General features: G+C 36.3%; 1 protein-coding gene across 1 annotated transcript in view; it reads right to left on the minus strand.

Annotated features, from left to right (window-relative positions):
* Nucleotides 1–18,346, minus strand: part of MYO9A (myosin IXA) — a 266,091-nt gene that overhangs the window by 158,971 nt on the left and 88,774 nt on the right. Inside the window, exons 12-13 of the mRNA XM_060153325.1 lie at nt 10,754–10,875; nt 4,191–4,332 (exon numbers count right to left, since the gene is read on the minus strand). Coding sequence (XP_060009308.1) covers nt 4,191–4,332; nt 10,754–10,875 — 264 coding nt within the window. The remainder of the gene's footprint in view (nt 1–4,190; nt 4,333–10,753; nt 10,876–18,346) is intronic.

Consider the following 18,346-nt stretch of genomic DNA (forward strand, 5'->3'; position numbering starts at 1 on the left):
AACGAGTATACTATGTCTGCATACAGACATCAAGTAGGCAAATGGATATATTTGTCTAGATTCTTACAGAGATTTCAGAAAATGCATTTGGATATCATCAGCATACAGATTTTTAAAGCTGGATAAGATTACCTAAGGACTGTAAATAGACAGTTAAAACCACCTGTCAATGGGGGTTGGCGATGACAGAACAGAAGAAAAGGCGTTTAAATACCCACAGAAAGATAGGGAGGGCAAGAAGCTTAACACTCCTGGAAGAAGGTCCCATACTGATATGCGTAGTCTAGGCATTTGACTATAACCACACCCAGATGGAAGGATTAAAACTTGGTGAGTAGGGCTTCCCTGGTGGCGCAGTGGTTGACAGTCCACCTGCCGATGCAGGGGACACAGGCTCGTGTCCCGGTCCAGGAAGATCCCACATGCCGCAGAGCGGCTGGGCCTGTGAGCCATGGACGCTGAGCCTGCGTGTCCGGAGCCTGTGCTCCGCAACAGAAGAGGCCACAACAGTGAGAGGCCCAAGAACCGCAAAAAAAAAAAAAAAAAATTAGAAATGAAAAAGGAGAATTTACAACAGACACCGCAGAAATACAAAACATCCTAAGAGACTACTACAAGCCACTCTATGCCAATAAAATGGACAACCTGGAAGAAATGGACAAATTCTTAGAAAGGTATAAACTTCCAAGACTGAAATAGGAAGAAATAGAAAATATGAACAGACCAATCACAAGTAATGAAATTGAAACTGTGATTTAAAATCTTCCAACAAACAAAAGTCCAGGATGAGATGGCTTCACAGGTGAATTCTATCAAACATTTACAGAAGAGCTAACACCCATCCTTCTCAAACTCTTCCCAAAAATTGCAGAGGAATCTGCAAAAAACTGCAAACTCATTCTATGAGGCCACCATCACCCTGATACCAAAACCAGACAAAGATACTACAAAAAAAGAAAATTACAGACCAATATCACTGATGAATAGAGATGCAAAAATCCTCAACAAAATACTGGCAAACAGAATCCAACAACACATTAAAAGGATCATACACCATGATCAAGTGGGATTCATCCCAGGGATGCAAAGATTCTTCACTATACACAAATCAATCAACGTGACACACCATATTAACAAACTGAAGAATAAAAACCATATGATCATCTCAATAGATGCAGAAAAAGCTTCTGACAAAATGCAACACCCATTTATGATAAAAACTCTCCAGAAAGTGGGAACAGAGGGAACTTACCTCAACATAATAAAGGCCATATATGACAAACCCACAGCAACCATCATTCTCAATGGTGAAAACTGAAAGCATTTCCTCTAAGATCTGCAACAAGACAAGGATGTCCACTCTCACCACTATTATTCAACATAGTTTTGGAAGTCCTAGCCACGGCAATCAGAGAAGAAACAGAAATAAAAGGAATTCAAATTGGAAAAGAAGAAGTAAAACTGTCACTGTTTGCAGGTGACATGATACCATACATAGAGAATCCTAAAGATGCCACCAGAAAACTGCAACAGCTAATCAATGAATTTGGTAAAGTTGCAGGATACGAAATTAATGCACAGAAATCTCTTGCATTCCTATACACTAATGATGAAAAATCTGAAAGAGAAAGTAAGGAAACACTCCCATTTACCACTGCAACAGAAAGAATAAAATACCTAGGAATAAACCTACCTAGGGAGACAAAGGACCTGTATGTAGAAAACTATAAGACACTGATGAAAGAAATTAAAGATGATACCAACAGATGGAGAGATATACCATGTTCTTAGATTGGAAAAGTCAATATTGTGGAAATAACTATACTACCAAAAGCTATCTACAGATTCAATGCAATCCCTATCAAATTACCAATGGCATTTTTTATGGAACCAGAACAAAAAACCTTAAAATTTGTATGGAGACACAAAAGACCCCAAATAGCTAAAGCAGCCTTGAGGGAAAAAAGCGGAGCTGGAGGAATCAGACTCCCTGACTTCAGAATATACTACAAAGCTACAGTAATCAAGACAATACGGTACTGGCACAAAAACAGAAACATAGATCAATGGAACAAGATAGAAAGCCCAGAGATAAACCCACGCACCTATGGTCAAGTAACCTATGACAAAGGAGGCGAGCATATACAATGGAGAAAAGACAGTCTCTTCAATAAGTGGTGCTGGGAAAACTGGACAGCTACATGTAAAAGAATGAAATTAGAACACTCCCTAACACCATGCACAAAAATAAACTCAAAATGGATTAGAGACCTAAATGAAAGACCGGACACTATAAAACTCTTAGAGGAAAACATAGGAAGAACACTCTTTGACATAAATCACAGCAAGATCTTTTTTGATCCACCTCCTAGAGTAATGGAAATAAAAACAAAAGTAAGCAAATGGGATGTAATGAAACTTCAATGCTTTTGCACTGCAAAGAAAACCATAAACAAGACGAAAAGACAACCCTCAGAATGGGAGAAAATATTTGCAAACGAATCAACAGACAAAGGATTAATCTCCAAAATATAAAAACAGCTCATGCAGCTCAATATTAAAAAAACAAGCAACCCAATCCAAAAATGGGCAGAAGACCTAAATAGATGTTTCTCCAAAGAAGACATACAGATGGCCAAGAAGCACATGAAAAGCTGCTCAACATCACTAATTATTAGAGAAATGCAAATCAAAACTACAACGAGGTATCACCTCACACCAGTTAGAATGGGCATCATCAGAAAATCTGCAAACAGCAAATGCTAGAGGGGGTGTGGAGAAAAGGGAACTCTCTTGCCCTGTTGGTGGGAATGTAAACTGATACAGCCACTATGGAGAACAGTATGGAGGTTCCTTAAAAAACTAAAAATAGAATTACCATATGATCCAGCAATCCCACTACTGGGCATATACCCAGAGAAAACCACAATTCAAAAAGACACATGCAGGCTTCCCTGGTGGCGCAGTGGTTGAGAGTCCGCCTGCTGATGCAGGGGACACAAGGTCGTGCCCCAGTCCGGGAGGATCCCACATGCCGTGGAGCAGCTGGGCCCGTGAGCCATGGCTGCTGAGCCTGCACGCCCAGAGCCTCTGCTCTGAGGCCCGCGTACCGCAAAAAATAAAAAAATAAAAGACACATGGACCCCCATGTTCACTGCAGCACTATTTACAATAGCCAGGTCACAGAAGCAACCAAAATGCCCATCAAAAGACGAATGGATAAAGAAGATGTGGTACATATATACAATGGAATATTACTCAGCCATAAAAAGGAACGAAATTGGGTCAATTTGTTGAGTTGTGGATGGATCTAGAGACTGTCATACAGAGTGAAGTAATTCAGAAAGAGAAAAACAAATATCGTATATTAACGCATGTATGTGGAACCTAGAAAAATGGTACAGATGAACCGGTTTTCAGGGCAGAAATTGAGACACAGATGTAGAGAACAAACGTGTGGACACCAAGGGGGTAAAGCCGTGGAGGTGTGGGGGTGGGGGTGTGATGAATTGGGCAATTGGGATTGACATGTATACACTGATGTGTATAAAATGGATGACTAATAAGAACCTGCTGTATAAAAAAAAAAAGTTTCAACATAATCATTAGGAGTACAAGCTCACAAATACCCAATGGTACATGATGACATGAACTTTGTCAGGCCTAATGGATGTAGAGAAGAGAAAAATTCAACCAACTACATAGATAAACTAGTGGATTTAAGACTTACTGATGGTAACTATTCTTTCAGATCTAAAAAGGCTATTACAATTATGTAATAACCTATATGGGAACCATTTTGCTGTACACCTGTATAACTGCTGTACAACTGAAACTAACATAACATTGTAAGTCAACTATACCCCAGTATAAAATAGAAATTAAATTTAAAATTAAATTTAAAATAAAAATTAAATTTTAAAAAATTAGAAAATAAAAAATAGAATATAAATAAATAGACTATTACATACAGAATGGGCTGACATCAATTTTAGCTGCAGGAGGAAACAAACAAAACCATCTTCTAATGACAGCAGAATACTGTAAAGTAGAGTATGAATTTTAGTAGTATCCTTAAACTACCTCCCACTGTATTGACCAACTACAAAGAGAGTAGTGTGACAGGGATGGTGATATAGTTAAGAACACTCCTCTGCCCTAAAGGCATATTCAGTGATAAATTTACTCACCTTTATCCCGTATTTCACTTTCCCGGCATAATGCTTTATGATAAAAGCAGGCTCCATCACAGCTGGAAATTCAATGTAAGAATTCTCTTCATGTTGATGCTTAAATTTGTCCAGCAGTGTTTGATTTGTAGCCTGTGGAAAGCTGAATTAAAAATAAAAACAAAAACACTAAAGAAAGATGCAGCAGCCAATACAGTAGTTTTTTAAAATACATTTTAATTACATTTCCATCTAACACATTTAGCAACTCACAGAGAGTTTTCACTTAAATAAGTTCTCATAACAAGCTGAAAAATGAGTAAAACAAGAATTGGTATTCCTATTTTGCAGTTGAGAGCTCAAAAGTTGTGATTTGCCTAACTCACACTTTGCAAGTGGCAGAAGTGAGAAATTAACTCAAGACTTTGGATATTTAGCTTATGTCACAGTGTGCTGCACTACCATAAAACCCAAAGAATAATAAAAACTAAATCATATGTTGTTTGGGGTCAAGAACTTGCAGTAAGGGAATGATCTCTCAATTTGGAAAGGTCCTTTAAATCACTGTCATTTTTTGTTTTTTCTTCATGTATGAATCAAGTAGTAATTTTCTTACCTACACCAGTTAGTGTATAGCTTTATATTATACCTATTATTATTTCAAATATACATCAATGGGTTTATACTCACTGATGAGCATTTCATATCTGGGAATCAGTCAAATAATATTAAGAAGTAACTACATAATAGTACAGGCATATAAAACTTCAGAAGAGAAAGAAATCTCTAGTTGGGAACAATGGAAAAGTTCACAGAGGATAGAGGAGGCAATTAATTATGGGCTAGATGTTAAAGGTTGGGTAGGAGTTTCAAATACAGAAAATAATCACTGACAAATAAAAAGGACATGGCAAGTATCTTTCAGAGAATAGTTTTATTTAACAGTAGCTGAAATAATGAAAAATAATGTGACATGAGATTGTAAAGATGCTGAATATGATATCTAATGCGTAAAAATGATTCTAAAATTAAAACGAAAATGGTTAATTACATAGTACGTATTGGAATCAGGAAGGAGAATGATCTTTTTTTTTTTTTTACATCTTTATTGGAGTATAATTGCTTTACAATGGTGTGTTAGTTTCTGCTTTATAACAAAGTGAATCAGTTATACATATATATACGTTCCCATATCTCTTTCCTCTTGCGTCTCCCTCCCTCCCACCCTCCCCATCCCACCCCTCTAGGTGGTCACAAAGCACCGAGCTGATCTCCCTGTGCTGTGCGGCTGCTTCCCACTAGCTATCTATTTTACGTTTGGTAGTGTACACATGTCCATGCCACTCTCTCACCTGTCACAGCTCACCCCTCCCCCTCCCCATATCCCCAAGTCCATTCTCTAGTAGGTCTGTGTCTTTATTCCCATCTTACCCCTAGGTTCCTCATGACATTTTTTTTTCTTAGGTTCCATATATATGTGTTAGCATACGGTATTTGTCTTTCTCTTTCTGACTCACTTCACTCTGTATGACAGACTCTAGGTCCATCCACCTCACTACAAATAACTCAATTTCGTTTCTTTTTATGGTTGAGTAATATTCCATTGTATATATGTGCCACATCTTCTTTATTCATTCATCCGATGATGGACACTTAGGTTGTTTCCATCTCCTGAGAATGATCTTTGATATCAGACAGTCATTGCTTAGATTACCAATTCTGTCCGTGACCTTGGGCAAGCTAGGTACAACCTTCTTTAAGAACTGGTTTGTTAATACATAAAATGAGGAAAATGAGGTAACACAGTGCTAGTAGAATTAAACACTAGTTAAAAACACCTAACACTAGCTGACATCCTATAGGGATGACATAAATGTTACCTACTTTTTTATGTTGCCAACACTGCCATTTTCCTAGACAACTAGGCCTGCTTTTGCATTCAAATACTATCCCATCCTCAAAATATCTCAACTATCTAGGCTCTTCCTCTCCTATCCAGAACTCTCAGCCATTCTAGAATGGGTTACAACTCTTAAACAATTTCAGAGAGTACCGCAACAGCCTCTACAGTAGCCTCAGCGATTCTAATTTTACTTTGTTTCATGTCACCAAATGGAACTATCAAAATAAATTTTCCTACAATAGTGTTAATTGTGTGCCTCTCCTACTCTGGAAAACTGGAATCCAAGCTCCTAAGCCTAGACCAACCCAACCTCTGCAAACTTACCCCTCACTACTCCACAGCAGAATGCTTCTTTTCAGGAAGGATGCTCACCTCATTGTCTCTAGGTAAAGGTTTATTTACCTTCTAATCCTCTGAGTAATCAAAAAGCTTATGATTTGCTTTTCTCTTACTTTTGAATGGAGAAAAGAAATTTTGAAAGGAAGGACAGATATGAGAACAATTTTTATTCCAAACAAGGAAAGATGGAAAGAAAAACTCTCCACATGTCCTGCATTCAACAAACATTTGTGGATACATACTACATAACCAAGCAAAAGGGCTTGGAACAGAGTCAGAGCAGACACTGTGCATTTCAAAGCTCTTCAGCTAGTGTTCCCCAAAGGCTACCTGCAGGGGCAGCCTTAGAGTAGTGTTTCTTTGCATATAAGAAGTACCTCTGGGAGCTTTCAAAAATACCAATGCCTGTACCCCATCTCCTGTGATTCTACTGAACTGATGCTAGACCAGTGTAACTGATGTAATAGTACATCAGTACTATTTAGAAGTTTCCCCAGGTAATTCTTATGAACAGGCAAAATTGATAAAATGCTGTCCTAAATGAATGCTCTGATCTTAACTTCAGTTTGTTAAAATGCAGATTCTGATTCAAGAAATCCGCGGTGTAGGACTTCCCTGGCGGTCCAGTGGTTAACACTCTGCATTTCCAGTGCAGGGGACACGGGTTTGATCCCTGGTCAGGGAACTAAGATCCTGCATGCCGTGCGGACATAAAAACAAAAAAGAAAAAGAAATCTGGGGTGGAAGTATGAGACTCTGTACTTCTAACAACCTTCAAGGTGCAGCCAGTGCTGCTGTCAGCAGATCACACTAAGTACTATAGAAAAGACTGATAACACTCTTAACTTTGCTTACACCATTCCTCCTTTCTAAATTCCACACTGCATCCTTTAGAATCTAGTTTATAAAACGTGAACAGCCAGTAGATAGCAAAGACAAGATTAAATAAGACTTCTAACTTCCAACCCATGCATCTAAAGCACTACAAACACACTGAATGAAGCAGGAACACCACTAAGGATATATTTCATGTAATGTATTCCCCACAGAACAAAATATTTTTAGAGGAAAAATACTCAAAGTGATTCCCAAAACAGTTCTTCCTAAATGAGACTAATTTATTTTCAACCTCTCTTTGTAGGTACATGACAGAGGGAAAATATTTCATGCCTTTGCATCTTCTGGAGTGTTAAAGCATAGAGACAAAGCTGGTCCATTTACAAGGGGAGTTAATAATAGGACTGACTGACTGACTTATAAAGAAAGGAAAGTAATACTATGGTTTATTAAAAATTTTTATGGAGAACTAATATAAAAGCATAATTGAAGCGATAATTAAGAGATTATTCAGCCCAATCTCCTACCTACAATAATACCCTGACAGATGATGCAAAATAATTACTATAATGGGAAATTTTATTACTTTATGAAGCAGTTGCTAATCAGCTCTAATGATTAGAAAGTTCTTCCTTATATTGAGCCAAAGTCTGTCTCCCTGTAATTTCTGGCCATGTGGCTTAACCCCAGAAGCTTTTGGGTAACAGCAAAGAGATGCCATTCTCTTCTTGGGGTAATACTTACATTTATGTGAGGTACCAACTGACCAGGTAAAGATGGTCTTTATAAAATAAGATGTGCACACAATGAAATTTTGCTTAAAGAATAACAGACCAGACAAAACCCCTTTGCTCTATTCATGTTTTAATTATATATTCACTAGCTCATTTGCTGCTCACAACCACCATAAGATATACAGCACACAGCATTATAATTTATCATCATCATTTCCTTTTGGCATGCAAGAAAACTGAGGACCAAGGATATTAAGAGATTTGCTAAGGGGAGTTGGAATACAACCCTGAACTTCTGACTCTACAGCCTAAGTATTATGGTGAAGCAATACAGGACAATACTTCAAAGCACATGCTTATTACTCTGCTCTCTGTATCTACTTGTTTGTTTTTGTTTGGTTTATTCATTTATTTTGTTTTCGTTTGTTCATTAGTTTTTTATATACCAGAGGGGATGGGGCGGGGGGAAGGCAAAATTGGTAAAAGGGATCAACTGTATGGTGACAGAAAATAAATTTTTGGTGGTGAGCACACTGTAGGGTATACAGAAGTAGAAATATGATGTTGTAAACATGAAACTTATATAGTGTTATAAACCAATGCTACCTCAATAAAAAAGGAAAACAAAAGCTCAGGTTAGGGCTTCCCTGGTGGCGCAGTGGTTGAGAATCTGCCTGCCAATGCAGGGGACACGGGTTCGAGCCCTGGTCTGGGAAGATCTCACATACCGTGGAGCAACTAGCCCCGTGAGCCATAATTACTGAGCCTGCGCGTCTGGAGCCTGTGCTCCGCAACAAGAGAGGCCGCGATAGTGAGAGGCCCGCGCACCGCGATGAGGAGTGGCCCCCACTTGCTGCAACTGGAGAAAGCCTCGCACAGAAACGAAGAGCCAACACAGCCATAAATAAATAAATAAATAAAATTTAAAAAAAAAAAAAAAAAGCTCAGGTTAAAAAAATAAATAAATAAAGCTTAGTTAGAAATACCTGGAGTCCAGGTATTTGAATTTCAATATTTGAGTTTGAATCTCGAGTCCATCATTTACTACATATATGATCTTTTTCTCGATTGCTTAAACTTTCTTGTCCTTTTACCATAATATAGCTCAAACAAAAAGAACTGCTTATCATTTCAATATCTACCATAATGGGTCTCAACACTAAATATCAAAAATCACCTATGACGCTTTCCAAAATAAAATACACCAGAAGTAAGGTATGCAAGCTGAGTTAAGAACTAATAACCTTACAATTGTATAAGAGACAGTGTATGTTTCAGGACATACGGAGCAATACAAGAAACTTTCACGACTTTGGACATAAAATTAAAATATTTTTTGTGTTGGCTGCATTTTAATTCATTTAGATTAATGGAAATAAATGTGATAGACTGGTGATAGAGTGGGTAGATGTAACTGTTAGCAGTCTCCTTTCCAATATATTTTGCATTCTGCTATATTACTTTATAATTCTATGTAGCAATTCTGTGTTTATGGCATATTAACAGGGTGACATATAACTTACCATACATACCAGGATATTCTGAGAGTAAAAGTAGGCACCATTAATAACTAAAGTGAACAACAGGCATAAACTTTAGATTGTCCCACACAAACCTGGTATATAGTCATTCTATGATAGTAAATGCTTAATATTTTATATTGTAGTTTAATGAGTATAATATTAAGCGAGGAATCAGGTGAACTAATTCAAGTTCTAAATAGTTTACTAAAGAGTCACAGAAAACCAACACATACTTCACCACTTTGGTTTCTCCAATTCTAGATTTGCCATCTCTTAGGATAATTAAACTATAAATAATACTTTATAGAGCACTGAGAACACTCTGGAGGATGCTATAGGAAGCTTTATTTCTGAAGCATACATATAAGTTTAGTATATTGAACAGTGTTATCAGGGGATGGCAAATATCTAGCATATGTTGCCACTTAAAACCTGCACAGCCATGGCAGATATCACAAATCTATTATTATCTTCTCTTCTGCAAAACAGGAAAACTGCAAACACATCTCATATATAAAACTTTTTTTTTAAGAGGACTGAATAGTCAAAGATATTAAATTGAGCTGGTAAGTTAATGGGCTTTATGTAAGTTATACAGTCTTAATTTGGTACTTGTAAATAGCACTAAGTAGGCCTTCTATCTATAATTCTCCAAGAGTTAAGACAGCAGGAGGATTTAGAAAGACCTTTTTTTTTTTACAGTCAGTTAATTTACCACATAAAATTACTGTAAACGATAATGTGTACAGATTTTCTGTTCAAATATTCAATTGTAAACTTCTTGTTAAGACTGTTATCTTTCTATTGCTTTTGTATGGAATGACACTGCAAATAAAAAGGACCTTCTTTAACTGGGAAAAAAAACCTTTTTTTTAAGTTAATTTTTATTGGCATCTAGTTGGCAACTAGACGCCAATAAAAATTAAAAATAAACCCATTCTTAAAACACACATACACAAACTTAATTCAAGAAGACAGGAACACAAAACAAAAACAAAAAATAAATAGAAACCAACAAATCTAACATCAAAGTGACTCTGTAGAAGAAATCTGGAAAAACTCAAGGAAAAAATGAGTTCTATAGTGAAGTCCATCCAATTTTTTTAGAAACACACAAACACGCACAAAAAAGCCATACATGGGAAACTTTGGCTCTTTACTTAATAATGTTAAGAAGAAAACGTAGGGCTTAAGAAGACATGAAAAGCCCAAATGGCCAATAACAAAACTGAAAAGAATCATACTCACTTGCTTTCTTCATCCAAAAGATGCAGCAGGCCTGTTGGTTTCTTGCTAATAAGATTTATGCAACAGGTATTATCAATATAATCTATATTGTGCCAGCTGATACCTTCAGCTCTATATTCCTCCTAGGAAGTAACATATTAACAATATATTCATCTTGCAGAAGATAACAGGAATGTGAGAATAAGGACTAAAAAGCTTTTACCAGGATTAAAAGAATAGTTTAAACTTTTCTCTTTTAAATCACTAATCCACACAATGGAAGAATGTATAAATTTCACTTGTATAAAATCTCGATATAGGGTATGTCTGTTTTCTTTTAGAAGTGCATGCAACAAAATTTTCTGGTTAGAATCCTATTTGTGATTCCACTCAGATGAGAATTTAGGGCTGGATTTGTTTTAGCCACACTATCTGATGACTGCACTAAGGAAAAATATAAAATGAAAAAGCCTAATTTCTCCCACACAACTCTAAGCCATCAAAAAGAACTGCTGGATCGTCAACAATGAATTTAATGAAACAATGTCTGGGAAAAGTGGAAAACTATCACCTCCAGTGATCACTGATATAAATCATATGGAATTCATACACACTGAACTTCAGCAAAATAAAACTCTTACAACACCTTTCAAAAGGTGGGGGCAGGGTAGTTTCCCAAATTTCAAGACTAAATAACTCAAAGTTCACATACTAGCAACTATTCAGAACTCTGTTATGAAGCCCCCATTGGTCCTTCCTTAATTTCTATACTAGGAAATCTTCTTTTATTCATCTCTGTGATGCTTTAACTTCTAAACCGTCAGAAAGATGCCCCTGAGCACAAAGAAGTTACGTTTCTACACTGCACTGATATTTAGGCACCAAACAAATACCCTGTTCATCTGATGGTTTTACTATTCACTGATTACACTTGTACACTTCTCTACAAATATGGTGTTTTGTGAAATAGTGATTTTGTAATTTTATCATTCTTTCCGTATTATCATTATCCTGTAAAGAAAAAGTGGACCCTACTATAAACTACAGTCATTCTAATTGGGATTATCATTATCCTGTAAAGAAAAAGTGGACCGTATTATCATTATCCTGTAAAGAAAAAGTGGACCCTACTATAAACTACAGTCATTCTAATTGGGAAAGGTAAATGCTTAATTCTTTCCTCGTAATTAACAATTTCACAAGTAAGTAATGCTATACAAAGGTCACCCCCAAGCAGTGGTAAGAAAGTCTTTTCCCTGTTCTTTTTCAGAGCATGGATAAAAAGAATACTAAATAGTACGAGCATATGGATTTTTATCGACATTACTAGCAGTCCAAAATCCTTTCTCATCCCCTTTTCCCAATGATGATTCATACCCTCTTGCCCAAAGTTAACTATTATCCTAATTTCTAATACCATTGATAAGATTCACCTGTTTATAAATATTATATAAATAGAACCATATAATACATATTCTTTTCATCTGGCTTTTTTTCTTTTACTCAACATTATGTTGTAGGATGCACTTAAAGTTCATTCATTTTAATTGTTGTAGGGCTGGGGTTGTGGAGTACAACATTTGCTCATTTATGCATTGTCCAGGCTGCTTTCTCAATGTAACAGCAGAACTGAGACCATACGGCCCCCCAAACCTAGAACACTGATTTGTCTGGTCCCTTTACAGAAAAAGTATGCCAAAATCGGCTACGGAGATTAAGTCTCAAACTTTAATATACAACAGAATCATGTGGAGAGCTTGTTAAAAACAGAAGCCACAAACCCAGAATTTGTGAATAAGTAGATATAGGGTGGGATCCTATATTTGTATTTCTAAGGAGTGCCCAGGTGATGTCAATGGTACCAGTAGGGGTAGGAGAAGAACCACTCTTTGAGAACCAATGCTGTTGAGTATTTATATACAGTGTATTTACCTATTTATATACTATTAATAGACATTACACTTATTTCCAATTTCTGGCCATTAAAAATAATGACATTATGAACATTTCTATAAAAAACTCTTGTTGAACATTTATATACATTTTGAGCGTGAAACCACAGGCTTATAAACTACACATGTATAACCTCAGAAGATACTGCCAAACAGCTTTCTAAAGTGGTTGTACCAATTTATGCACCTACCACCAGTGTAATGGGACTTTTCGGTGCACAGTATTTCTCTAATACTTGTATTGTCAGACTTTTCCATTTTAGTCATTCTGGTGAATGCTTAGGAATATTTAATTATGTTTTTAATTTTATTTTCCCTAATGACTAATAAGTGAAAAATCTTTTCCTATGTTTACTTCCCATTTGGATGTTCTCACATGCCTGTGTTCCTGATAAAAATTCTTAGAAAACAACCTTGCCTTGTTCTCAGTCTTAGGAGGAAATCATTCAGTCTATTTCCATTAAGTTTGACATTAACTGTTGGTTTTTTTGTAAACGCCCTTTATCAGGAAGTTCCCTTCTATATGTATCTAGTTTGCTAAGGGTTTTGTTTTGTTTTTAACAAGAATGAATATGTAAATTTATCAAATGCTTTTTACATTTCTACTGAGAGCACCATGAATTTTTTCTTTTGTTTTGTTAATAGATGAATTAAATTGATAGGTGGTTAGATGTAACATGCAACAGGAAAAACACCATTTGGTTCTGATGTATTATCGTTTTATATATCTTGCTGGATATATATTTGTTTAGAATTTTTAAGTCTACATTTATGAGTGAAATTGACAATTTCCACTTCTAATAATATCCTTCACAGATTTAGAAAGCAATGTTATCCTGGCCCCCAAAATGTGTTGAGTAATTGTCCCCTTTTTTTCTATTCCGCATAAGAATTTATGTCAAACTGAAAATAATTCTTTCAAAGTCAGCAGAATTCATCAGTGGTGTCATTTTGGCTTTCGATGTTCTTTATGGAAAGGTTTTTAATTACATATTCAATTTCTTTAATAGTTCTAGAGTTAAACTTTGTATTTCATCTGTGTCAGTTTTGAAAAGTTTTTTCTCTTATCATTTAATAAGGCTTACAGACATGAAGTTGTTTAGTATATCCTACTATCTTTTTAACATGTGTAGGATACACAATTATGTGGTCTTTATCACTGGAATTCTGGCTATTTACATCCCTCTCTGTCTCTCTCTCACACCAATTTCTTAAGTGTTATATCAATGTTATTAGTCATTTCAAAGTATTACTTTTCACTCTGTTGATCCTCTCCCATAATATATTTGTTTTCACTTTTATTTAATCTTTTTTTCTTTATTATTTCCCTCTTTCCACTTTCCTTTGGTTTAGTTTGCTGATCTTTTTCCAATTTGTTAATCGTTGCTCTTCAACCTTAAAATCTTCTAACAGCTATAAAATTTTCCTCTAAGTAAATCATTAGTCACACTTCTTTAGTGACTCAAGTGTACCTTTAGTCACAAGTTTTAATATATAATATATTAAGTTCAATATATTTTCTAATTTTTTTCAACTTCTAGGCTATCTAGAAATTCATTACTTAATTTTTAATCATAAAGTATTTTCCAGTTATCTTCTTGTTATTGGTTTCTGATATAAATTCATTATGGTACTGAGATCTGTGTGATTTCAAAACTGTGAAATTTGACCCTTGTTTTATGGTCCAGTATATAAGCAAATTTTGTAAATTTGCAGTTATCTATATATGTCAGATAAGTATTTGCCTTAAAAATCTTCTATATCCTTATTTGATATAGGCCTCAGACCCAGGGAAATTGGCATTCTGACATCAAGGGCAGGCAGAACTAGGTACCCTCAAAAGCACCCACCCGGGCTTCCCTGGTGGCGCAGTGGTTGAGAGTCCGCCTGCCGATGCAGGGGACACGGGTTCGTGCCCCGGTCCGGGAAGATCCCACATGCTGCGGAGCGGCTGGGCCTGTGAGCCATGGCCGCTGAGCCTGCGCGTCCAGAGCCTGTGCTCCACAACGGGAGAGGCCACAACAGTGAGAGGCCCGCGTACCGCAAAACAAACAAACAAAAAAATGCACCCACCCAATTCTCTGGGTGCTTTACATCTTCTGTATCCTTACCAATTTTTTGTCTGCTTGTTCTATCAGCTATTCAGCAAGGTATGTTAAAATATTCCACTAAAATTGCAAATATATATTTGTTTTTAGTTTTATCAATTTCTTGTTTTATATACTTTGAGGCCGTATTATGAGGTACCTATAAATCTGGAATTGTATACTTTCTGATGAACTAATCCTTTTAGTATTATCAAATACTCCTTTTTTATCTCTAGCAATGCTTAAAGTGTGACACTAATACAGTTATATCAGTTCTTTTGTTTTTGTTAAGGCTTGCTAAATCTTTTTCCATCCTTTTACTTTTAACCTTTCTGTATGTTTATATTTAAAGAGTTTCTCTTAGAAGGAGTGATTTAGTCTTATTTTATATTCAGCCTGACAATCTTTGGCTTCTAGTTGGAGTAATTAGTCCATTTATATTTAATGCAATTACTGGTATTTGTGGGATTAAATCACCATCTTACCATTTGTTATTTGTCCTGCTTTCTTGTTATTGATTTATACCTCTTTCTTGCTTTCTTTTGTATTACTAGAGTTGTTTTTACTTCACTTGCTTCCTATATTAACTTGAGAGTTTTATATTCTTTTATTACTTGGTGGTTATCGTAAAATTATAAGACACATTCTTAACTGATCAATGTCTAACAGAGAAAAAAATCTTCTATCACTTGGCATTTAATACAAAGATATTACAATACCTTAAATTCTGTATCCCTTCCTGAATTAAATGCTGTTGTACTTACATGTTTTAGTTCTACACAGACATTAAACCACAAAAGATATTTTTATCTTTGTCTAATTTTGTTAAAATTCATTTAGATTCACCCACTCTTTTACATTGTTCATTGCTTTTCATTCATTCCTGCAACTCAGTGACAACGGGAATAATTTAGTTACTGCCTAAATAACATGCTTCAGTTTTAAGGAAAATACCCCACTGTCTTCTGGCATCCACTGTCTCCCCTGAAAGACTGACTTCCAATCTTATTGTTGCTTCTTTTTTTTTTTTTTGCGGTATGCGGGCCTCTCACTGTTGTGGCCTCTCCTGTTGTGGAGCACAGGATCCGGACGTGCAGGCTCAGCGGCCATGGCTCACGGGCCTAGCTGCTCCACGGCATGTGGGATCTTCCCAGACCGGGGCACGAACCCGTGTCCCCTGCATCAGCAGGCAGACTCTCAACCACTGTGCCACCAGGGAAGCCCTTATTGTTGCTTCTTTAAAGGTACTGTTTCCCCCATCTCTGGCTGCTTCTCAGATATTGTTTTCATTGGGGTTTTTTTTTTGGCCACATTGGGTCTTCATTGCCGTGCGCAGGCTTCTCATTGCAGTGGCCTCTCTTGTTGTGGAGCACGGGCTCTAGGCGTGCGGGCTTCAGTAGTTGTGGCTCACAGGCTCTAGATCACAGGCTTAGTAGTTGTGGCGCATGGGCTTAGTTGCTCCATGGTATGTGGGATCTTCCCAGACCAGGGCTCAAACCCGTGTCCCCTGCACTGGCAGGCAGATTCTTAACCACTGTGCCACCAGGGAAGTCCCTGTCTTTGTCTTACTGTATGGCTGTCTTTATTCTTATCATGTTTTGCATTCTTAGGGCTTCTCAAATGTGTGCTTGATGAATTTTTTTTGTTTTATGTTTTAAGTTTTGGAAAATTCTCAGCCATCACTTTTTTCAAATACAGCTTCTATCCTATTCTCTCTCTTTCACATACATCTTTCCAGAATTCCTGTTACACAGATGTTAGACTTTTTTACTATGCCCTATGTCTCTTACACTGTTTGTATTTTCCTCTTTTAGCTTTATTCATCAGGCTATTATTTCTTCTGGCCCATCTTCCACATCACTAATTTTCTCTTAAGTTATATCTAACAAACTGTGAAAAACTAATGTTTTTAATTTCACTCTACTTTTTAGTTCTAAATTTTTAAAATTTTCCTTTAGTTCTAAATTAGTTTTAAATTTTCCTAAATTTAGGATTTTTTAAAAATTTTGTAGTTCTTTAATAAAATTATCACTTAAAAAAATTTCTTGTAACCACTGTTACTTTAAAGTTCATGTCTGATAAACTCATTATCTGGATCCCCTATGGTATATAGTCTATTGTCTCACTTGGTTCTTATTCATGTTGGTTTCCTTCCTTGTATGTCTTAAAAAACAAACAAACTTCTCAGTTAAAAACTGAATGCTTGTATATGAAAAAGTATAGAGATAACTTTAGCACTAGAATGATTTCTTCCTCCACTGGAGACTGAATTTGCTCTTAGCAGGTGGCTAAGAACGCTGGAAATTCTACACTATTTTAACCCAGTGAAGAACTGAGATTATTTTAAACTGGGCTTGAGTCCCTATGATGCCTTCACTATTTCTGCTTTACCTTTACTCTAAGATATAACCCACTGAGGTCTTCAACCTAAAGCCTGTGGGAGTTGCCAGGGGGTTCCTCCTTGTTCTTTAATCTGGAGAAAACCCATTTAGGCTTCTCAGATTCCCAAGCCTGACTCTTTCAGAATCTGGCAGCCCTCTACCAGAACAGAAATGTCTCTAGGAACAAAGCAGTCCCCGAATGCTGGGCTCAAATCCCTGGGTTTCGTGCTTACATATCTAAGCCCTATAAAACTTCACTTATTTGAAGGTACTCCAATGCTTTCAAATATGTTTTGTTCAGTTTTTTTTTTAGGTGTTCTGCAAGCAAGTTTCATCAAAATTTCCTAGTCTGACATCCCCAGAAGTGGGATAGACAAAAGAACAACTCACTAGATTATGAACTCCACAGTAAGATACCTGAACTCTAAAATGTCTATCTTCAGTGCCTAACAGTGCCTGATACATAATTGTTACTCGATTTACTGATGAATCAATGACCTAAGGAATAATTCTGAGCAAGTAAAGGAAATAAGAAAAGAGCCGTATTACAAATGATAACAGGAAACAGATTTTCAAATCACAGAAACCTCTTTTCATCTGTCTCTTATTCCACATTATCTCTATAAATACCTTGATTCAGGACTCAGAATCACTCTCCCATACTACTTCAACTGGCTCATGGATTATGTCCTTCTCTCCAGTTCACCTCTTTTCAATCCATCTTCCACAGTTCCAATTCAAATCCTCTGCTAAATATACTTCAAATAGCTCCTCATTCTCTAAAAGAAAAATTCTAATCTTCTCTGCACAATTCTCTGACCCCAGGCTATTTCATCAAACTTATCTCCCTTCCTGCCTCCATCCTTATGTCCTATATTTTAGCTATATTGAATCATTTCCAATTCATCAAAACTGCTGAGCTATTCTATGCCTCACAGTTTTAAAGATACTGTTACCTTTGTTTAAAATATCTTTTCCCCACTGACAGTCTGGTGAGCTCAACTTTCTATTCAAAACTCTATTCCAGAATCACCCCTGGAAAATCTTTGCAGACTTTCAGTAAGTTCTAATCAATTTCATCCTTTATATCACTACTTTACCTTATATCTGATTACCTTATACCTATCAACCTGCATGGCACCTATTACATCTCTCTCCCATCCTATGTGCATATGTACTAATTTTGGGCAAAAT

Source organism: Lagenorhynchus albirostris, chromosome 1 (assembly GCF_949774975.1).
Source record: "Lagenorhynchus albirostris chromosome 1, mLagAlb1.1, whole genome shotgun sequence".
In the NCBI taxonomy this organism is placed as follows: Eukaryota; Metazoa; Chordata; class Mammalia; order Artiodactyla; family Delphinidae; genus Lagenorhynchus; species Lagenorhynchus albirostris.